Source organism: Ceratotherium simum, chromosome 5 (assembly GCF_057802395.1).
Source record: "Ceratotherium simum simum isolate JZ-2026a chromosome 5, ASM5780239v1, whole genome shotgun sequence".
NCBI classification, from domain to species: Eukaryota; Metazoa; Chordata; class Mammalia; order Perissodactyla; family Rhinocerotidae; genus Ceratotherium; species Ceratotherium simum.
The window spans coordinates 43,168,191-43,192,125 of record NC_141904.1 but is presented as its reverse complement, the minus strand read 5'-3'; the positions used below and the strand labels follow the sequence as shown (position 1 = coordinate 43,192,125).

The 23,935-nt window shown below is 43.9% G+C and overlaps 1 protein-coding gene across 4 annotated transcripts in view; it reads right to left on the bottom strand.

Annotated features, from left to right (window-relative positions):
* ENTPD3 (ectonucleoside triphosphate diphosphohydrolase 3) overlaps window positions 1-23,079 on the bottom strand; it is a 41,445-nt gene extending 18,366 nt beyond the window's left edge. For 3 of the 4 annotated variants that reach the window (XM_087430768.1, XM_087430766.1, XM_087430769.1), the window contains exons 1-5: window positions 23,012-23,079; window positions 22,180-22,231; window positions 17,950-18,077; window positions 10,218-10,335; window positions 1,172-1,322 (exon numbers count right to left, since the gene is read on the bottom strand). In XM_087430768.1, coding sequence (XP_087286894.1) covers window positions 1,172-1,322; window positions 10,218-10,335; window positions 17,950-18,077; window positions 22,180-22,219 — 437 coding nt within the window. In that variant the 5' untranslated portion in view covers window positions 22,220-22,231; window positions 23,012-23,079. Of the gene's footprint in view, window positions 1-1,171; window positions 1,323-10,217; window positions 10,336-17,949; window positions 18,078-22,179; window positions 22,232-22,808; window positions 22,976-23,011 lie in introns of those variants that run through there. The other variant, XM_087430767.1, reaches the window with a different exon arrangement.
* Window positions 23,080-23,935: the final 856 nt, after the last annotated feature.

Here is a 23,935-nt window from a genome sequence, read left to right as displayed (position 1 = left end):
GAGGAGTTAATATTTAATTTATTCAACTGGGACGTTCACTTTTTTCCCAAGTGGTGAACTTTCCATTCCATAGTGTTTGTCATGAGCTATAAATTACAGAGCCTTTTAATTATTTCTCACTGACAGGACTGGGAGAAAAAAGCAACTAATAAAAAGTCAGTTTCTTAAGAACTGTTTCCATAAGAAAGAAAAGGCAGGGGAAGGAATTTCCATATCATTTCTATTTCAGGTAAACTCAGTAAATTTGAAACACACTGCAGAATCCAAGAGTAAGCAAAGAAATCCGACTTCCTTCCACATTCTACTTGGTCAACCAGGACATAGCAATAGAAACAAAGATAGGAAAACTACAAGGAAAAGGCCCCATCCAACTAAGAGTGCTCCAGGATTTCTTTTGATGATCCTGTTTGCTTGTTCCTTTATATTTTCTGCACGCCCACACATATAATTCGACATCACTGGGATCAGAGACAAAGCAGCTTAGAAGCAGAATGAGTGTTATCAAAGTCTGGAGCAGCCTCTATCCTGGATAGATTTAGGCTCGGTGATTTTTGCGGGTTTTTCTTTTTCTGAACTATTTTTCTTTTATTTCGAAGTCAAGGAAATACTATAATGAGGAAAAATGAAGAGAAAGGACATTCGCAAACAATGCAACTGGGCTAAAAGTCACGGCTGTAAATTTAGAAGGTAATTAAACGAAATGACATGTTTGTTTCGTAATAGCTCCAAAGGCTTTGACTGGCATGAGGTGCAGAAATTTCCTTGTTTTTAAGCAGATTTCAGTTTGGTACATGGGAAGAAGCTACATAGTTATGGGTTGCACTTTGTGGAGTTGGTTGTGCACAGGTGTCAAAATATCAGGTGTCAAAAACAGTTTCTACTTTTCTAAAAAATGAGAGGTACACCCCCTGAGCAGATTTCATGTTACCTCCCTTTTTTCAGAGTTCTCAGAAATATCGCCAGGGGAAAGGGAATCAATTTTAGAATTGTTTCTTTCTGGGCATTAAAATAAAGCAAAAAGTTTCCCAACTTTTAAAGCCTAAATTTATGGCAGAATATGTTTCTTTCTTTCAGATATGTTCCCAGAAATAGAATTCCATTCTTGGCAAGGTTCAACACATTCTTGTCTATTTTGGTCAAATGGGCTCCTTTGTGCCATTTCAGGCCTTACCTCAGCAAGCGCATCCCAGCGGTGGCCCCTAGGTAGATGCGGGTAGATCCACGGAGCTGGGCTGGAATCTGCTCCTTGACTTTTTGCATGCAATCTTCAAAGGCTCTGGGGGCATCTTGGGGGTTTTTGCCATAGCTGGAGATTCCAGGGCCTGAAGAGCAAGCAGTCAGCACTTAGCATTCCCAGGAACAACAAAAGTAATACAACTTTTAAACAAAAAACAAATCAGCTTTGGAAATTAATGGGTCTTAGTTGAGGGCTGAAAATAGGTGGATGAGCTAAGTTCCATTTGGTTACAATGATGAGTCAACTCCCAAAATCTATAAGAAAGGAATTACAAAGATACACAAAATGAACCGAGACCTGCTTAAAAAAGAAATTCTCATTATGGAAATTTCAATTATAAATAAAATAGGGAGAATTGTGTAATGAACCCTGTGCACCCATCTCCAAGCTTCAACATCAATCAACTCTTGCCTCTGCACTCTCTCCCATTCTCTCCCCACAAAGCAAACTGCAGACATGGTATCATTTCATTCTATAAATATTTCAGTATGTCACTAAAAGGCAAGAATTCTTTTAAAGAAGCATAACAGTAGTCCCATTAATATATCTATAAAAATTAAAAATAATTCCTTAATAGAATCAAATATGTAGTTAAGGTTCACATTTCCTCCACATTCATATTTTTTCTCTCCCTTTCCCTCCTCCACTTTTCTCTTTCTCTCTATCTAGTTTGAAATAAATTCTATCCATTGCAGTTGGTTGGTATATCTCTTAAGTCTCTTTTAATCTATAGGTTCTGTCCTCTCTATTTTTTCCTTGTAATTAAAAAAAATTTTTCCTTGCAATTTCATTTGTCCTGCAGTTTCCCATAGCCTAGAATTTGCTGACCGCATCCTCACGGTTCATTTAACACGTTATTTGGTCCCGGTTTTTCCTATAAATTGGTAGCTGAATGCAGAGAATTAATCAGATGCAGGTTTGAACTTTTTTAGAGAGAACAATCTATAAGGATGAGTATGCATTTCCAATATGAGGCACAAGTGTCTCACTGTTTCTCTCTTTGTGCTCTTAGCAGGTATCAATGATCATTGCTTGGATCCATTAGTCCATTAGAGTTTATGAAATGGTGATATTTTACTTCCATCATTCTTGCTTCACTTATTACCTAAAATGCTTTTATAAGAGAAAAACTTCCCCATCATTAACCATTTGGTTACCCTACAGTACAGTTTGTACAGGGAAGGCAAGATAAGTGTTTGATTCTTTCCTTTTATTTATCAGCTTAAAAATTTTTCACAGAAATAGAACAAAGAATCCTAAAATTTATATGGAACAACAAAAGACCCCGAATAGCTAAAGGAATCCTAAGAAAAAAGAACAAAGCTGGAGGTATCACACTCCCTGATTTCAAAATATACTACAAAGCTATAGTAACCAAAACAGCATGGTACTGGCACAAAAACAGACACACAGATCAATGGAATAGAATCGAAAGCCCAGAAATAAACCCACACATCTATGGACAGCTAATCTTTGACAAAAGAGCCAAGAGCATACAATGGGGAAAAGAAAGTCTCTTCAACAAATGGTGTTGGGAAAACTGGATAGCCACATGCAAAAAAATGAAAGTAGACCCTTACCTTACACCATACACAAAAACTAACTCCAAATGGATTAAAGACTTGAATGTAAGACCTGAAACTATGAAACTTCTAGAAGAAAACATAGGCAGTACGCTCTTCGACATCGGTCTTAGCAACATCTTTTCAAACACCACATCTGACCGGGCAAGAGAAACAATAGAAAAAATAAACAAATGGGACTACATCAAACTAAAAAGCTTCTGCACAGCAAAGGAAACCATCAACAAAACGAAAAGACAACCTAACAATTGGGAGAAGATATTTGCAAACCATACATCTGATAAGGGCTTAATCTCCAAAATATATAAAGAACTCATGCATCTCAACAACAACAAAACTAACAACCCAATTAAAAAATGGGCAAAAGACCTGAACAGACATTTCTCCAAAGAAGATATACAGATGGCCAACAGACACATGAAAAGATGTTCAAAATCATTAACTATCAGGGAAATGCAAATCAAAACTACAATGAGATATCGCCTCACGCCTGTCAGAATGGCTATAATTAACAAGACAGGAAACAACATGTGTTGGAGAGGATGTGGAGAGAAGGGAACTCTCATACACTGCTGGTGGGAGTGCAAACTGGTGCAGCCACTATGGAAAACAGTATGGAGATTCCTCAAAAAAGCAAGGATAGAACTACCATATGATCCAGCTATTCCACTGCTGGGTATTTATCCAAAGAACTTGAAAACACCAATTTGCAAAGGTACATGCACCCCTGTGTTCACTGCAGCGTTATTCACAATAGCCAAGACTTGGAAGCAACCTAAGTGCCCATCAAGGGATGAATGGATAAAGAAGATGTGGTATATATACACAATGGAATACTACTCAGCCATAAGAAACGATGAAATCCAGCCATTTGTGACAACGTGGATGGACATTGAGGGTATAATGCAAAGTGAAATAAGTCAGAGGGAGAAGGTCAAATACCGTATGATTTCCTTCATTAAGTAGTAGATAAAAACAACAATAAACAAACACATAGGGACAGAGATTGGATTGGTGGTTACCAGAGGGGAAGGGGGGAGGGAGGAGGGTGAAAGGGATAATTCGGTACATATGTGTGGTGATGGGTTGTAATTAGTATTTTGGTGGTGAACATGATGTAATCTATGCAGAAATAGAAGTACAATGATGTACACCTGAAATTTTTACAATGTTATAAACCAATGTTACTGCAATAAACAAAAAATTAAAAAAATATATATACAGATTTCATCTCCAATATCCTTCTAATTTAACCATGAGTAATGGTATTTAATGTCAAAAATGTTGAAGCTAGGGTTCTCATTCCAAGTCTTTTCAGAGGACAGACGTAGGGAAAACTTTATTTCAAGAGAAAATACATCATGAATTCTTATTGGTACTTCTAATTCAAAATACAGGTTTTTACTTAACTTCTTTGATCTTATGTCTTTATCTTCTTTTTTCCTATGCTAAAAATCCTGTTTTCCAGCAACTTCAACTTAACAACTCATATGCTTTATTTCACAATCCACACACAACAGTGTTGGAATAACAATACCAGCACTACCACCAACTGTATGATTATTGAAAACAGTTTAAGATGTTTTTAAAGTTCTTTTTGTCCTTAGGCTATATCCCATTAGGCATGTACAGTGTCCATAACTAAAGTTTTCTTGAAGCACATACTTACTAACTTGCCTGCACATTGTCTGTGGCTGCTTTCATGCTACGGTGGCAGAGTTGAATAGTTACAACAAAGGCCATATGGCCAACAAGTAAAAAATATTCATCACCTCGCTCCTTATCGAAAAAGTTTGCTGTCCCCTGACTTAGATGATTTATAGCCATCTCCAGCTTAATATGTCCAAAACCGAATTCCTTAATCCCTGTCATGCCCCTAACTGACTCCACTCCCAGTGCTCCCCACTCTCAGGGAATGGTACCATCATGCACAGTTTCTCAGATCAGAAGTGATGCTTAGGCACCATCAGCTTCACATTGACTCTATCATAAAAGCTTGTTGGCTCTACTTTGAAAATACTTCTCAAACCTGAGTACTTCTCACTCCCTTCCCCAGAACCATTCTAGATCAGAGTTTCTCAACCTTGGCACTACCAACATTTTGGGCTGGATAATTCTTTGTTAGGGGCTGTCCTGTGCATTGTACAAGGTTTAGCAGCATCCTTGGCCTCTACCACTAGGTGCCAACAGCACCACCAACCCCAGTTGTGACAATTAAAAATGTCCCCAGACATTGCCAAATGTTCCCTGGGGGCAAAATCGCACCATGTTGAGAAGCAGTGGTGTAGGCCAGACCACTGTCACCTCTTCTCCCACCGGGACTGCTCTCAGAGCCCTGGGCCCTCTGCTTCTAATCTTAGCCTTTGACAATGTGCTCTATATCAACCAAGTGATCTGTTAAAATTATAAGTCATATCATGTTAGTTCCCCGATCAGAATTCTCCTCATGGCTTCCCAATATACTTGGAAGAAAATTCATTTCAGTAAAAGTCAGATCCCTTCCTGCATCTCAAGGCCTCCGTGAGCCAGCTGGGCTACAGCTTTGGTCTCATTTCTCACCTTTCCTCCCCCTCCTCATTCTGCTCCAGGCACACTGGCCACTTTGCTTTTCCTCAAAAATGCTGAGCAACTTCCACCTTTGGCCTTTGCCCCTGCCACGCCGTCTGCTCAGCACGTAGTCCCCCACACGTTTGCATGATTATCCTCTCACCTCACTTCTGTCTCTGCTCAACTTTTACCTTCTTTGCCCTTCCCTGATGATCCTGTCTCAAATAGCATGATCACTCTCTATCCACCTCCCTTGCTTGATTTCTCTTCACAGCACATTTCCCTGACATATTAGATATACACTTATTTATTATCTATCTCCTTTATTAGAATGTAAGTTCTGTAACAGCAGAACTTTAGAATTCTGCTGTTTACTTTAGAATTCCCAGTGTCAATAACAGTTCCTGGCAAACAGCAGGCACCTAATAAGTATTTAGTAAATACATGAATGAATGAATCAATCAATCAGTGAGATTTTCAAACCAGCATGCAACTCTACACTAAGGGGAGTGTGGAGTCCAATCTGGAGCAAACAAAATACATTCTCCTAGAGCTGGTCTCTGGGTAGGGGCTGGTTAGGAGCAAGATAGAATGTTAGCATTGCGGTATCTGAGCATGTCACCTGAGGGTCTATCTGCATAAGGTCCCTTAAACCTCCTGGATGGAAAAGGAGATTGGACGCACAGGCTCATAGATACTGAGATCCACACTCCCAAGAAAAGAGAGTTAAAAGTGTTATTCCAATCTGGGGAGAGAGGGTTGGACAGACAGCACAAAACTTACTTGAGGTGGGACAGAAGCAAAAGACATGTGCCTCAGCTGGGGCTTTGTCTGGTCAACAACGGGTGAAGGATGCTTTTCAACATTGTAGCGGCCTGGTCCCTGAAGCAGCTCTTTAAGGTATTTCAATGGAGAAGATGGTTAAGTTTAGGCTCCAGTGGAGTTTGAAAACTTTTTAACCACTAGTTTAAAGGGAAAACATGAATGTCCCTTGTGGGAGAAGGCAGCAGCAGGTATGAGCACTGTACACTGCAAAAGAGATGAGGGGCATGCAGGGAACCAGCCCCTTCAGGAGATGGCTTTACAACCAGCAGCCAGAGCCACAGACACCAGCACAGGACCAGCAGCAAAGGCAGCACTCAGTGAACTCATGGAAAAGAGCAGCATCTGAGGACTAATAGACACCAGGGACCCCCACCCCCACCCCCACCCCCGCCACAACAAAGAAATTTCTGAGGGCCTGGGCATCTGGGAAATACTGCTGGTTGAGCAAGCATTCACCACCTCCTTAGACTGACCAAGGCAAAGGAGTCCTGGGGAAATTTGCAACTAAGAAACCAAGAATTCAAATTATCCTTGGAGAAGCCACAAGGCCTCGAGGGGATGACACTTGCCAAACTGCAACTATGTAATTTGAACTTTAGTTTGTGATCATCTGGTCATTCAGAGTATAACTGCATCCCCAAGGCTACTGTTATCAAAGAAGGGAAGATCCATTTATGGATGTGGTGTGGGCTCCATGACCCTGCCCCTCCCCTAAATCACAGCTAGGGTGGGCCAAGGGCCCCTTCCCCTGAGAGAATGCCTGTGTCTTCCCCATGAAAGTCTCACCTCACGCTACAGTCAGAGGGCCATCAGGACTGAGTTGGCTGAATTTCTTTCCTGGGTCTAAAGACAGATCTTGTAACTATGGGACAGAGTAACATTTGACAAGAATACCCACCAGAAGCTCTAGAGCGTGGTGCTCCATGAATAATAATAGCTAACACTTATTGAGTGCTTACTGTATGCCAGGCATTTGCTGCCTGCTTTACATATATTATGTCATTTAATCTTCAAATCATTCCTATGGGGTAGGTATTATTATTATGATTCTTATCTTAAAAGAGATGAGGGGGTCAAGATTCAGAGAGGTTAGATAACTTTCCAGAGCTCGCACAGTAGGGATGAGGTGAGGTCTTAATCACTGTCCTACACTACCCTCTCTTTTCTTGAAGAGGGTGGTCTGTTTTTTCTAAGGGAGGGTCCTCCTGCCCTCTTTCATGCATAGAGGTGGAGAAATGGCTCAGAAGTTGGGAGACCAGGGGTGGGATCTCTGGCTGAGGCCAGAGCAAGGCTGCTGCTGCCTGCCTCTTGTGGATAACAAAGCAAGCAGCACTCAGAAAACATCAGAGTCCCCTGTTGTGGTGAGCTCAGAGCGGTGCCACATAGATTCCCCTTCAAATAAAGACTTATTGTCCCAGCTGTCGGCTCCTTCAGAGTTTACCTCAGTTGCAGAGAGCTGCCTTGCTCAATGTCTTGCTCTTCCCAGGATGGCAACATCCAATGATTGATGGTGGCGGGGTATCACAGCCCAACCATTTCAGGCCATTGCAACCCAGTGCAGAATAACTCTGATTGCCTGAAGCTTTGTCAGGCCTACACTGCAGTTTGACTTCTCCTGTCCAGTCCTACTTTTTCCCCCTTCCTTCCACAGGTGTGGATCTCTAACAACTACCTTGCATCCCAAACTCTTTCTCAGTATCTGCTTCTAGATAACCTAACTGTGACATCTAAGGCACCAGAGTAGGCAAGCTCTTGGCTGCCCTCCATGGAAGGGCAGAGATCAGAACTCATCCTGGTTATTCAAAGAAGACTCTTGGTCTCCCTATGGGAAAGGCTAATTCTGCTTCCCAACTTTTTCAATGCCATAACCCCCAAGAAATTATTATATTTGGGCAGCGGATGGAGGGAAATGAAGGAGATTGCTCGGGGCTGGGAGGACTGTTCCAGAGTCTCTAACCTGTTGTCCTGTGGGCTGAGGGTATACCTGTAACCCATTCAGGACACACTGATTGGGAAGCTCCAGACCAACTCAAAGATCATAATGCTCTAAAGAGGGTGGCTTTTATTTTATTTAATTAATTTATTTTTTTTGCTGAGGAAGATTTACCCTGGGCTAACATCTGTTGCCAATCCTCCTCTTTTTGCTTGAGGAAGATTCGCCCTGACCTAACATCTGTGCCAATCTTCCTCTATTTTGTATATGGGTTGCCAAAACAGTATGGCCGCCAATGAGTGGTGTAGGTCTGTGCCTGGGAACTGAACCTGGGCTGCCGAAGCAGAGCATGCCGATTTTAACCATTGGACCACGGGGCCAACCTCAAGAGGGTGGCTTTTAAAAAGGCACACACACACACACACTCACTAACTGGGCTCAATTATGTGGACTAAAGACTGAAGACTTCATTGTAAAAGGCAAAATTATAAAACTTTTTATGACCTCGAGATACAGAAGGATTTCTTAAATAAAACATACAAAAGAGCAAACCCTAAAGGAGAAGACTGATAATTGTACCTACATAAAAATTAAGAACTTCTAGTCATCAAAAGACATCATAAAGAGACTGAAAAGACAAACCAAAAACTGTGAGAGGATATTAGTAACAATACAATAATAATACTAGGAAAGCATTCATATTCAGAATATATATAAAGAATTCTAATGAATCAATAAGAAAAAGTCAAGCAATTCAGTAGAAAAATGAGTAAAAAACATGAACATATATTTTACAGAAAAATGAAATGGTAGTAAATATGTGAAAAGATATTAGTAATGATGGAAATACAAATGCCCATCAACAAGGAAAAATGAATGAGCTATTGCTGTTCATATCAACATAGACAGATCTTAAAAACCCAATGTTAGTGAACAAAGCAAATTACAGAAGAATAAATATTTGATTTCATTTATATAAACATGTATTTGATTTTGTTTTCAAAAACAGGAAAAACTAAATGCCAAGGACAAAACTAGAAAGAACAAAGAGGAAACAGTTAACATAAAATTCAGGATACGCTGTGGAGGAGGCAGGGAGTTGCAGAGGGGGTCATTAAAGATGCTGATAAGGTTCTATTTCAGGGGTTGGCAGCTCACAGGCCAAATCCAGTTCACCATCTTTTTTATATACAGCCTGTGAGCTAAGATAGTTTTTACCTTTTTAAATGGTGGGGAAAAAAATTATAAGAATAATATTTTGTGACATTTGAGAATTACATGAAATTTGAAATTTCAGAGTCCGTAAATAAAGCTTTACTGGAATAGAACCATGCCTGTTTGTTTACGTATTGTCTGTCTTCATCTATCTCTCTCCACTCCATCCCCTCCCCCCATGACATACACAGCCAACTGGAATACAATTCCCCTATGGGGATACAATTTTGCATTTTTGTATGTATGTTTCTGCGTATCTTATGAGCAGAGGCACTGACTGCCTTTGTTCTGGATTATCTCATCGGGGATGTTTGCATAAAAGAGATAGTGTTTCACCCCAGAGCAAAAGGGAGGTATGCTCAGTGCCCATTATCCATGTTTCAGATTCCCTAATCTCAGGGTTCCTCTTCTGTTACACAATCCACTGCGTGAGCATGTACTATCTGGCCCTCTTTACACCATCGTGTGCAAACTGGGCCTCAGAGAACTAGTGCAAGAAAATGCTGTTACTCTGGCTACCACTATTACTGTGAGCAATAAACTGTCCTTCACTTCCGACCCAGGAATCTTGTGTCTTCCACCAGCATTCATGCAAGTGTGGCAGGGTAAAATCTCACACCATTCACAGTTATTGACATGCCCTCCCCTGCATGTTTTACAGATGAGAAAACTGAGGCCCAGAGAAGGGAAGTGACTGGCCCAAGGTCACTGCACCGATGAGTAGCAGCACTAGCACAAGATCTCACATTTTCCTGGCACCTAGTCAGTACTCATTCCCTGTCCCCAGGTAGCTTCTCAGGAACTCTCCAGCCTCTGGAGGACATTAGGACTCTCCCTAGCTTCCCTATGGGCCTCCCAGACTCTCTCTGGGTCTTACCTTTCACATTACATTTGAAGGTTTGACTGACCACTCCAGTGTTATTCTCCTTCTCCGCTGGCCACTCATACACATAGATTGTGGTTCTGGAAGACCCAGCATCGAGCACGATTCCATACTGAACAAAAAGGGAAAGGGAGAGTTAGAAATGGGCTGAGCCTTTCTGAGGACTCCTTTTGCCAGTGGGCCACTTGAGAACCCCAAATATTCTCAAGAGCTTAATCCACTCTGCTTCATTGAGGTGCTTCACTGACCAAGAAGAAAAAACTATTTTCTCCAAACCAACTTTGTCTCCTTGGACTGTGGGGGAAGGTGATGGGGTGAGGTGGGTCAAGTGTTCTAGGGCATGGTTCTCAGCCTTGGCCACACATTGGAATCACTTGGGGAGCTTCTGAAACTCCTAATGCTAAGGCTGCACCCCAGACCCATTAAATCAGAACCGCTGGGAGGGGACCCAGGCATCAACGGTTTTTAAAGCTCCCTTGGTGATTCCAATATGCAGGCAAGGTTGAAAATCAGTACTCCAAGGACCTTGTGTGCAAAGACAAGTCCTGATCCCTCCTCATCCAGACCTCTGAGGTTGGGAACAGAAGCCATCTGGGTCTCAGGAGGGAAATAAATAGTCAGTCACCTGCTGCCCTCTATTCTCCAAACTTCCAGGCCTAGCAGTCCGGAAATAAACAACCAAAAGGAAACTATAAGTAAGCAGTTCTCACAAGGGAGAGACACATCAGTATTTGTATCAGCCTTCAGAATGAAAGTATTTGTAATTAAGGAGGGAAAAACAAAAGACACACTAATGTTGACATATTGTCCCACTCTGGTAACAGGTATGTGAACAAATGGACAGGAGGGTGTTGCCAGGGCAGTGCTGGGGCTACCTGTGCATAGGAGAGTAGGCTGGGAGTCCTGGACCATCTCACCCAGCTTGGGGCAGGCACGCGGGAGCTTCACCTGAAGGTGTGGCCCAGCCCAGTCCTGGACCAAGCCTGACCGGGAAAGAGCACGTAATAGCAGCCTACAGGGATTGGAAGGAGTAATGCTGACCTAGGTCAGCATTTGGTTGAGCCTGGAGTCTGCCTAGGGCATCAGAGGCTTTGGGTGGCAGCTTTTCCCCAGTTGCACCACCGTTGAGTTAGCCTAGCTTGTCCCAGGGAGGAAAATGAAGTTGGGTTTGGCAGGCAGGTCAACTCAGCTGGATTCTTGCTTTTACAACCCTGGGTAAGAGGCCTAAGCTCTCTGGGTTTCCCCATCTTGAGACTACTTACTTTCAGAAGTCAATAGGAGACCATATGCCTGATGTTTAGTGGCTGCTAAATAAAAATGGGGCTATAAAACAGGCTATATAAAAAAAATCAATAAAGCAAAATAAACAAATAAAATTACAAGCAAGACAGAGGGAAAAAAGTAAATAACATCCTTCAATCCAACTATTGCTTTTTTTTTGTTTTGTTTTGCTGAGGAAGATTCACCCTGAGCTAACATCTGTGCCAATCTTCCTCTATTTTGTATGTGGGTGCTGCCGAAGAATGGTGTAGGTCTGTGCCCGGGAACCAAACCCGGGCCGCTGACGTGGAGTGCGCCAAACTCAACCACTAGGCCACAGGTCTGGCCCCTCAATCCAATTATTGTTTTAACACTTTGTTATATATCTTTTCTAATGGTCTTCTGTGCATACAGCTACATATATAAATATGTGTTTAGACATGTTTTTAAATCAACACAGGATTATACTGTACACAATCTTTTCCAATGCTCTTTTCTTACTTTAGAAGTATAGCATGAACATCTCTCCCTGCCAGTAAAAATACTGATATCATCATGTTTAATACATTCATCACATCATTGTGAGATGTACAATTTATTTAACCAATTTCCTGATTCTAGACGTTTAGGAAGGTTCCAGCTTTCTACTATCACAGATACTTGCTTCATTTGAAGTGGGACCAAATGAAAAAATGTTGCTCTAGCTCCTCAATCACAGCTTCTCCATTACATTGCAATAGAACATCCTGTATACACTGGTATTTGAACTTGGACAGCCTCTTAATCTCAGCCATTCAGTCTGATGAGTGTTGACTGGGATCCTGACATGACACCCCCCATGGTGAACAAGGGAGACATTGTTCATAATCCGTTCCAGGCAGAGGCTCACCGTGAGATTAAAGCACAGGCTGAAAGTGAAGGAAACCAGGCCCTCAAGAGGTCTGAGCCTCCATATCAGTCGGCTTTCTTTCCTCCCTCCTTCTGCCGACCTGATCACCCCTCCACTGGCCCCTCCACGCCCGGTGCTGACAAGACAAGAGAGAGAATGAGAGGACAACTACTCCAGAGGGTACCCACCTTTCCCCAAATCTTATTCATTCCAACCCTTCACAGAGAATGCATTTTCCCTGTGTATGAAGCTCGGGGCTGCTGGGGCAAGATCAGAAAGAAGGAAGAATATCTACTCTCATTTGTAACTCCAGCTGGGATCCAGTTTTCACCAGGGAAGGGGGCAGCCAGAGTCTTTGCTCTGGGAGCCTGGAGAAATGGCTGCCCCTCGGGCACCTGCGGAGGTGTTGACAGGGGCCAGCCTGGAGGCCCAACACTACTTCTAACTAACACTGATCCACCCTCCCCCATCATTCACTGAGATTTTCGAAAGTGGGAAAATTGGTCTTGAACCAGTTTTCAGAGCTCATTTGCCTAGATCAGTGGAACTCAATGTGGTTCCAGGGAAGGCGAGGAGAGGGTAATGAATTTCATTCAGTTCAGCTAGGTGGGTGACGTCTGGATGAAAAGCAGTAAGTAACCCTCTGCCTAATGCAGTGTCAGAAAAAACATGGCTTGAATGTGGAACTGAAGACACACTCAGTGCATTAACCAAAAGGAAACAGTCCTCCATATGAACTCTGTGGTCCAAAACTTAAGGACTGTGTGAGCTTTTAACAAAAGCAAAAGCAAAGGTCATAAGATCAACTTTCTTAGATTTGTTTATTATTATTATTATCATCAATATTACCATTACTATAATAATAATAGCAGGAGTAATAAACATTTGTTGAGTACTTATAATATGCCAGGCCCTGCACAGAGTGCTTTAGCATTGCATTTCTAGGGCAGGTGTTAGCATTATTCCACTTGACAGATGAAGAAACTGAGGCTCACCAAGGTAAATAATTGTCCAAGGTCACAGACTTGGGATCAAGCCTCGGTCTGACTCTCAAACCTGTACTCATAGCCCCCATGCTTTCACTGAGCTCCAAGGAAACCAAGTCTAAGGGGGTAACTGTTCAGTAATAAGGTGACTGGTATGGTACAGCAGACTTTCTTTGTCCAGACAAAAAGTCCCTCAAAAGCAAATTCTTAGTTAAGTGGAGTGCAGATCTGGCTGGAGAAGAGGTGGACCAATTAGAATAGGGAGCCAGGGCTTTCTGAAAAGGAAGAAACCAATTGTCTACCTCTTGCTCTCCAACCGGTAAACCAGGGTGAGCCACCAGGCACCAGAGATCCAGGCTGATGACCGAGAATGGATGAGGCTTAGAAGGGAATGGTTTTTGGGCCGGCCCCGTGGCCTAGTGGTTGAGTGCGCGCACTCCACTACTGGTGGCCTGGGTTCGGATCCTGGGCGCACACTGACGCACCACTTCTCCGGCCATGCTGAGGCCGCGTCCCACATATAGCAACTAGAAGGATGTGCAACTATGACACACAACTATCTACCGGGGCTTTGGGGGGAAAAAAAAAAGGAGGAGGATTGGCAATGGATGTTAGCTCAGAGACAGTCTTCCTCAGCAAAAAAAAAAAAAAAAAAAAAGAAGGGAATGGTTTTAACACAGGCTGGCACAGCGGTTGTGCTTTGGGAGACTAATGGCTGAGCACAGGAGTGTGACCCAACATGGGGATCTAATGTGACCTGAGCAGGTTATGGCAGAAAAGCTGCATCCCTCAAACTGTGAGACTATGCAGGCCCCTCTTCAACAGTGACATCATATAGCTGCAAGAGACAATAGCAATGGGATATTGATCTTATTGGACTGAGAAGCTCCAGGCTTCTGGACAGTGGTGATTAGGGGTGGGGAGGGTGAAGCCTCAAGAGGAAGACATTGGACTTAATGATAATAAAGCAGGTGGGGGCCTGCGTGAAAAATAAAAGCCATGTCATCATGTTTACTCTTCAAGCTGATAGAGCAGGTCAGACTAGTAACAATGAAAAAGGGACTGGAGACATTTCAACCCTTAAGTTTTAATAGTTCTGCTCTTAAACTCAGATAAACCAGGTTAGGGAAGCCAAGGTTGGATTTAATAGACAGGTATCATGACCTTTCATGAGGGTCTTGAGGAATATTCCAGGGCCCTCCGGACAGGCCACTGCAGAGCTGGCCCCTCATAACCAACTGTCAGCTGCACACAAAGGCAAAACAAGGCTCAGGGCATGAAAACATCAATGTTAACAGTTAAAACGCCGTTCTATCCATTCATCTTCACCTCCACAACCACACTTCCTGTTCCTGGCACTCACTGCAGAACAAAAGGAAAGAGGTCTCTCAGCACCTGAGAAAAGCTGCATGTGGAATGCTCTCTTCCAAGCTGTCGTTCTGCTCCCGGTTCAACTGGCCCAGAACATCTGTCTTTTCTCACATTTAACCCAGTCAACTGAGCAGAATGGGCTTTCTGAGCCAATATTCCAGTGTTATACAACTTCCCGTCCCCTACAACTGTGAGTGGGGCCTGACAATAAGACTCTGAAGAGATTAAAAATCCCCTCTTTGAACTGTCTGCTAATTGGTGAGGGTAGGTTTTCTGGTCCTTCCAAACCCTTGCTTAAGGCCAATGTTTTCGGCTCTCTTTTCTTTCTTCTATACCAGTTCCGTTATTTCCAATCTGGGTAACTATGGGAAGCTATTTGCCCTTTCTGTTCCTCTGTTTTCTCACATGCAAAACGAGGATGATAATAATAGTCGTATCTACATGGAACAGTCACTGAGGGTTCCCTGCCCACAGTCCCTCAGACCTTGCCACTGCAATGTCCAACCATGCACTTTCCACCTGCCCGAGGGCTTTCTCTAGTAGCCTGAGCCTACCAGAGCACACAGTATGCCAAAAATACTAGAGTTAACATAGCCCCTCAATGACTAGTGGAAGTTGGTGTGTACGCCCTTGAGTGGGTAACCATGAGGCTGGTGTTCTATACACCCGCCTTGGTAGAGGACAACCCTGAGGTGAGTCGTACGCTAGCTCCCAGAGATCCTCAGCAGGACTGAGCCCCAGTTGCCCACAGTGGTAACCTGCTGTGTAACAGGCCCTCCATTGGCTGCCTTCCCTCCTGTCTCACTTCCCTATCCCCTACCCTTGTTTCCTGGGGACATCCCCGGATGGCCTACTTGCACTCACTTCTTTGACTGGGGGAACTCACCTGACACAGTAACATAAACAGGTGTGCTTCCTCCTTTAACAGTGCCCTCCATACTGCCCCATGATCTACTTTTCTCTACTCAGTTTACTCTTCCAGTCTTCTAAGTCCTCCACGTCCCTCAGTACGAACAGAGGACTTACCTCTTAGCCCCAGAACAAGTAGAAGCCAGTAGCTGGCAACTGCCTTAACCAGCCCATTCCTAACTTTTGTAGGGCCTGAGGGAAAATTTTATAAATGAAGGCTTTTGCTCTGCTCCCCCTCCCCAACCTGTCCTCTTCCCCGGCAAATCCACAGAGTGAAGAGCCTCATGCACCTGTTCGTTGACTGTAGAAAATGGAACAGCTCAGACCTCACGTCCATGCTCTGTCTATACTCCCTGCAAGCAGCTGCCCCTTTGCCACCCCTCAGACCAGGGGTGAGATTGGGCCTCAGAAGGAGGCCCACACAGATGCTGGATTCTGGGGTCCCAGGCACCACAGCATGTTCTAGAAGGGAAAGCATGGCTCTGAGTGGGTAAATTTCCTTGTCCCATGGAAAGAGATAAATCTGGAGTTCAGCTAGAGCTGGTTTCTGAATATGGGGTCTAAGAGGGGTTACTAGGCTCTAAGGGTGGTATTAGCCTTCCCCCCAATTGAGAGATATTTCCCTCCCCCAATTCAGCAAACCTTCCTGCATCTGCACCCATCCTCCCCACCTTCCTTCTGTGCAAAGGAGGACGTGTTCACCTATCAGAGGTCAATACCTCCTCCTGGGTTCCCCACTCAGAACTTAGGATCAGGGAGAGGTGGGCAGTATGTGAAGAGAGCCCCGGCCTTGGGAACAGGAGGGACCGAGTTTCAGTTCTGGTCCTGCCATCCACTGGCCAAACCTATGTTTCCTCATTTGAAAAATGGTGGTGACAGTGCTTGCTCTGTCCACCTTCTATAGTGGACACAAGGGTTTAATGAGATAATTCAGGGGAAAATGCTCACTCAACTGAACAGCAGTTTACAAAGTGTAAGGAGATGGTATTACTCCTAGTTGCAATCCTGATTTTATACAGTTTACAGAAGAAGGCAGCGCCTGGAGCCTGGGAAAACAGCTTCTCTGGCCTTAGCTAATGTCTTTGGACAAGCAATTTGTTTTCCTCTCACCACTGGAAAGTTGCATAAGCATTTTTTTCTTTTTCTTTTTTATTCATGTTATTCATTGGGGGCTGAGATTCTTAAGTAAAATGTCCTATAAAAGAGCCAAATACCATTATCTAAAGGAGATTTTACTTTAATCCTTTAGAAAAGTGGCCTCAGAATGGTAGATCAAACTCACTCACAGAGCCAAAGCAATATTAGTTTCTTTTTCATCTTCTAAAAATTTCTATTTCAAATATAGCCTTTGAACAGTCACTAACAGCAGGAAGATGGAGAATGGACTCACAAGGTCAAGGGTAAATGCCAAATGATATTCAAATAAAATAATTGAATTACTTAGCCCCAACACCCACCCCCGCCCCTACCCCAGCTAAGAAGGGTTTTTAAATTTTTAAAGAGTCATAAGAAGACAAAAACAAAAACAAAAGAAGATATGCAACAGAGACTATAAATGGCCCTCAAAGTCTAAAATGTGTACTATTTGGCCCTTTATGGAAGAAGTTTGCTGACCTCTACCTGAAATGATTGAAGGATTCACTGACTCTCTTCACCTTTCATTTGACAGTCTCTCATGGGGTCACCTCCCATCATCCTTATAGCCAAGGCATGGGTGATATACATGATTCTCAGCCTACCAGAGACCACCCAAGAGGCCATTTGGGGATGAACTTATCAAGGGCTGAGACAGGCCTCTGGAACTGAGCACAAGGTCATGGGTAATTTTGGGGGCAGAAGAGTCAGAGGGATCGTGGCACACTTCTAGATCCAAGAAAGGTAGCACAAATACAGTTCAAGGAGACTTTTCTAGTACTTGATTTTTTGGTCACCCAGGCTAGGCCAAAAGAGGAGCCTGGGTCTCCTGGTCTCTGCACATGATCAGGGTTGTGCGGTCCGGGGGAACGAACAAGCTGGTAAATCTTTGGTAGCCATCTGTAATTCTTGGTTGCAAAGTCTAGCTTTAGTTCTAACAGTCAAGAGTCAAAGCAAGTCACACAGTTCTTGGAGAAGGTGTCACTACTATCAATCTGTAGGCTCAAACATCACAAATCCAGCGTTTCCAGACCTTCTCCCTTGGGTCTTACACCAGCTTCCCCTGGCTCCAGCTGGAGGTGAGGGATAGGATTTTCTTTTCTTCTCACTCACAGCTTTAGAATAAGTGATGTCATAGCCCATTTCTTCCCTTCAATGCCAATCCCTTTACACGTACCTTCAGTCCTGGAAGGAGGACCTCCTTCTGGTGAATCTGGATGAGCGTGATAGCCACAAGCACCACAACACTCAAAAGCAAGAACACCAAGGCGATGATGGCTGGAGTTCGGGAGAAGGCCTTGAGGCCTAAAATGGGAAGACCCAGAAGACACATGAGGGGAAAGCAGGAACAAAGTTCTGGACTTCTTTATAGAATCCATGAACTGGGAACATAACTGCGTGCATACGTCACTTCCTCTGGCTTTAGTGAGACCCACAGTTTTTGGGTTTTTTTTGTTTTTTTTTTTTGTGAGGAAGATCAGCCCTGAGCTAACATCCATGCCAATCCTCCTCTTTTTGCTGAGGAAGACTGGCCCTGAGCTAACATCTATTGCCAATCCTCCTTCTTTTTTTTTCCCTTTTTCTCCCCAAAGCCTCAGTAGATAGTTGCATGTCATAGTTGCACATCCTTCTGGTTGTTGTATGTGGGACGTGGCCTCAGCATGGCTGGACAAGCAGTGTGTCAGTGCGTACCCGGATCTGAACCCGGGCCGCAAGTAGCGGAGTGCGCGCACTTAACCGCTAAGCCACGGGGCCGGCCCGAGACCCACAGTTTTAAGGTGGAGTGGCAACTGGACTCCAATACCAACTTATCTTTCCTTCAAGGAGTGGACTAAAACAGTGTTTGTGGGAGGGTATGCTTGGTTCAGTTTTCTGGTATTTCCCAAAGTATATTATGCATATGACTGGTTGTCCCGGAGATGATTTACAATAACATTTGTTTCAATGTAGATTTGAAAAATATGGGTTTTCTATTAAAGCAGGTGATATAATATTTAATTTAAAAATAATCTCAGATAAATAAAAAGAAATTAATACTGTACTTCAGATATAATCAATGATTATAAAGGTGACTTTTGTTAAGCAAATGGTAACACGTCTGAATTTCTAAAATATTTGGGTTCTCAATAAGAACTCAACCTCAGTCATTTTTCCTGTGTCTACAGTGAAGGCATAGGGTTTCACCTACACCTTCACAAATGACCTAATCCATGTGTTCCCTCCCAAAGAGGACATGTAATCTCTGCTATTTGTATTTTAATCATAACATGTAAATGATATCCACTCATTTAAAAGCAAAAAAAAAAAAAATGAAGCATATGAATAATCTTCAACTAAATATATAGCCTCTGAATAATTATATAATTGTATATGTATTATATAATAACATATAATGTACCATAATGGACTAAGTCTATTTATTAAATTTAAATAATATATTGCTTAACTAGATGATTATGAGCAGATATTTACTTGAGTCTTAACAAACCAGTGTAGGCTAATGAAAATTTCGTAAATAAAGTAGTAAGTAGATTGAAAAAAAAAAGAAACTGCTACTGTACTATACTGAAATGATTCCATTTATGTGAAGTTCTAAAACAGGTAGGTGACAGAAATCAGAACAGTGATTGCCTGGGGGTCTGGGACAGGGATTCACTGGGAAGGAACACATGGGCACTTTCTGGGGTAATGGAAATGCCTTGTATCTTAACAGCATTATGGGGTATATGGGTCTGTGCATTTGTCAGAATTTACCAAACCTTTCAAAGTTTTTTGGGAAAAATCTGAAAATCAAGGTAAACCAGCTCCTTAAGTACAATTTCTCTTAAAAAAAAAAAAAAGTCTTATAAATTGCCCCTATCCTAAAAACATCCTTTTGGAAGGCAAGAATATCCAACTTAGGGGCATAACTTAAGATCTATCCATTTCAGTGTATATAAATTATACCTAATTTTTTAAAAGATAAAAAGACATTCAATTAAAATGTTGACCTAATAATAGTCTTGGTAGAACTATTATGGCATAAATACAAATGGTAACACCCAAATGGCTGAATAGGATAAATACTAGCATAACAGAAAGATCACTGGTTTCAGAGAATCCCAACATGTCTCTCACCAACTGGGTATTTAAATGTAAATTCATTAAAATTAAATAAAATAAAAAACTCAGTTCCTCAGTCTCACTACCCACATTTCAAATGTTTAATAACCACATGTGGTTAATGGCTACCAATTGGACAACGCAGTTACAGAACATTTCCATCATCACGGAAAGTTCTATTGAAGAGCAATGGGCTAGACCCTGTCCTATTCCAGAACATTTATTTTTAGATCAACATAACCTACGCTTTCCTCCTTCACTATGTCTAGGAGACATAAGCCTGGAAGAAAAAAAAGACACATGTATACCACCATATAGAATTAGATTCAGTCTCAATATCCAGTCACGTCTCAAAACTTATTACCTGGGGAGTCCACTCACACAGTGGGTCTCAATGGCTCCGAACAGCCACCTCTTTCTGCCCCATCTGACTCCCCTGCAGTAGAGATGCTGCCACAGACACATCCTGACTTCAAAGGTGGTCACTTAACACCTTAATTCTCCTACCTTGTCACTGGGAATGTAAATTAGCACAGCACCAAGGGAAGGCAACTTGTCAATATTTATCAGAATTGCAAATGTGTACACCATCTGACTTGCAATCCCCCTTCTGGGAATTTATTCCACAGAACTAGCCCCTCATGTGTAAAATGACTCATACAGAAAGTTACTCATTGCAGAATTGTTTGTGACAGCGACTGGAGGGAGGCCAACCACTATGGAGTTGACCTTCAGAGCCTCTCAAGGGGTCCTAGATCATTTTTCTGTGATTGTGGATAAAAGTACATGAACCAGCCAGGAATCAGTTTATTCAGAGAGGCACATTTTTGTATCAACTTTTAAAGAGTGCATATATCAGGGGCCAGCCCCCTGGCTTAGCGGTTAAGTGCTCGAGCTCCGCTACTGGCGGCCTGGGTTCGGATCCCGGGTGCGCACAGACGCACCGCTTGTCCAGCCATGCTGAGGCCGCGTCCCACATACAGCAACTAGAAGGATGTGCAGTCTCCACATACAACTATCCACTGGGGCTTTGGGGAGGAAAAAAAAAAGGAGGAGGATCGGCAATAGATGTTAGCTCAGGGCCGGTCTTCCTTAGCAAAAAGAAGAGGATTGGCATGGATGTTAGCTCAGGGCTGATCTTCCTCACACACACACAAAAAAAGAATGCATATATCGATTTCAGTTATAGAGATTTAAGAGATTTTTTCCCTCCCTAACAAGACATGGTAAAGGTTTAATCTGCCAAGTTAAACTTGTCCTCTGGAAGGAATGTAACAAATTAGTCTGTATGTGTGTGTTACAGTATGTGTTAAAATTTCAAAGTGTTTTGGAGAAAACCTGGCAATCAAAGTAAACCAACCCCTTAGGTACAATTTCCCTTTACAAAAAAAAAGATTCTTTAAACTGCCCCTACTATCCTAAAATCACATCCTTTTGGAAGACAAGAACACCCAATTTAGGGGCATGACCAAAGAACATCTGTCCATGGGGCAGGAGGGGGTGATATGTAAGCAGTCTCCTGACCACAGCCACATGGCTGGCCTCCTCAGTCCTCTGTGCTTCAGCAGTTTTCAGGTAAAAAGCTATGATTATCTTAAGCAAACCCTTGCCCCAGTCGAAAAGCCTATCACAAAGCAAAATGGACTAGACCGGGTCTCATTCATTTAGGGAATGCAACCTAGAGCTGTGCTGTCATTAGGGCTGGACAAACACTGTAATTATAAGGTGTCTACCTGACAGTGGAGAGGCCAGGCCCTACTGCAAAAAGTGCTCCAGAGGCAGGCAGGCAGGGCAAGCCTGGAAGTGTCTGTGTGTGAGTGTGTGTATGTGTGTGTGTGTGAGAGAGAGAATTCTGCACATGTGCCTGCAGTATCAATGGTAACAACGCTGACCCATGGTGGGGGGTGGGGGATGCTGTAGGTGCTGTGCCAGCAACAACACTTGGATGAAAACAGAGGAAAGATCCAAGTACTTTACAATTCATCACAAAATCAACAATATTCTAAAGCAAACCTTACACACAGCTGGGTAAGGGAAACCACAAGGGCCAAATTAATGGATTATGCAAACCGGAAAAACCATTTAAGCCACACATGCATGTTAGTCCTTGCTTTGCGCAGCTTTGACGAAAAGCATTACTTTTATCTGAGGAATGCTGGTGGCGTGAGCCCGATGAGCAACTGTCTCAAACCAAAGAGGTTAGACAGTCATTTGCAGGGGCCATGGATGAAAAGCAGTGGGCTGAGGCTCGGATTTTCATGGGACTTGACAAAATCACACTTGCTGACTGTGGAGAGATACTAACCTGCTTGCTCACAAGGTTGGCGGGTCAGCACAGTGAACATCCTTCCTCCCAGCTGCAGGGAGAGAAACAGAACAACAGTGTGTCTATGGCCCCTGACTTAAGGAGTTCAAGAAACTTACACAGTGTTAAAACACAAACCCACTTCACTTCTTCCAAACCAAAACCTCATGGGGGACAGATGAACCTAGAACTTCAGAGATAGACCCAAAGATGGGCTTACATTCTAGTGTCACCTCCCCAGACACAAGAAAAGGAAGAACGGGTTAGCTGAAATTTTAAACTGAAGAAATTTTCAAAAAATAAGTCAATCTTTTCCTGCAGATTTTCCACCTGTACACACCACCCCGTGCAGAACAAATTCTCCACCTATTATTAACATTCACAGGGCTGAGGCAAGGCTGTTCTTCAAAGCACCCCAGCAAGGGAGGTTTCTGTGCGTGTTCCCGGCCCGCGAGCCTGGAGTCGCCCTTTCAATACCCAGGAGCGGTACCTTGAGCTGCTGGCTGAACAACTGCAAGGGGACGTTGGGCTCCCCGGAATCCAGCGCCCCAGAATCTAGGAGGCCCCACTCGAGACTGCGTCCCCGCGCAGCAAAGGCATCTATGCGCCCAGCGCATCTCCGGACTCACAGAGGCGCTCGGTAAGGACGCGTCCTCTTCTCCGGGCTTGGCAGGCACCACCTCCCCGCCGCCTGAGGATTTGGGGCTAGCGTCCTTCGGTCCCTCCCGCCCTCTGCGGAATCCGATTCCTTTTCCTTTTCTCCCAGCTCACAGACTCACGAAGCTGCCCGCTCCCTCCTCGGCGGCTCGGGCGCGGGGTCCCCTGTCCTCACCTGTACGCTGACGATCCGAGGAAGGCGACCGGCGCTGCCGCAGTGGCAGCCGGTGGCAGAGGAGCGGGGCGGGGGCGGGGCGGGGCGGGGGCGGGGCGGCCGCGACCAGGGACCGCCCCCTCAGTCGGCTCAAGGCCGAGCACCTCTTCACCTTCCCTCTTCTAGTTCACTCCACCGTCAACTCAACCCAAAGTGCCGGGGTGGCGGGGGGGCTCGGCCTCGGCCCTCCCCCACAATCTAGCCGGACCTATCTGGGGAAGAGGGGTAGGTGTCCAGTGCCTGCCTCTCTCTTCCATCAATGTGGAGGCCAAGAACCTTTCTATTTTTGTATCGTTCTTTTTTTTTTTGGTGAGGAAGATTGTCCCTGAGCTAACTGTCTGTCTCAGCCTTCCTCTACTTTGCATGTGGGATGCCGCCAAAGCATGGCTTCATGAGCTCTGCATAAGTCCGCCCCCAGGATCCTATCCAAACCCCCAACCCCAGGTCTCCAAAGCAGAGTGCAGGAACTTAACCGCCGCCGACCGCGCGGCCCCAAGGACAAGAACCTTTTGATCTCTCTTTTAGTTTCCTCCACCATCACCCCAAGCCTAAGTGGCTGGATAGTGGGGGAAGGGCAGGGCAGAGACTGGGCACTCTGTGGGTGCACACAGATGGGCCCGGTGTCACATCTTTCTGTGGAGTAGAGGCCGGTAAACGCCTGTACTGTTGGGGGTGAGGTGAGTAGGCAACTGGTCCCTGGGTCACCTGGGCCAGGAACAGATTTTCCTTCTCAGATATTTTAGCAGAACCGCCTTGGCTGTGCGCACGCACATTCTCACTGGTTACTGAGCAATGCTCTCCCATACCACATTTTATATGGATGTCGTTAGGCCAAAATTCAGGACAAGCACTGCCTGGAAGGGGCCAAATAGGAAAGATGACAAA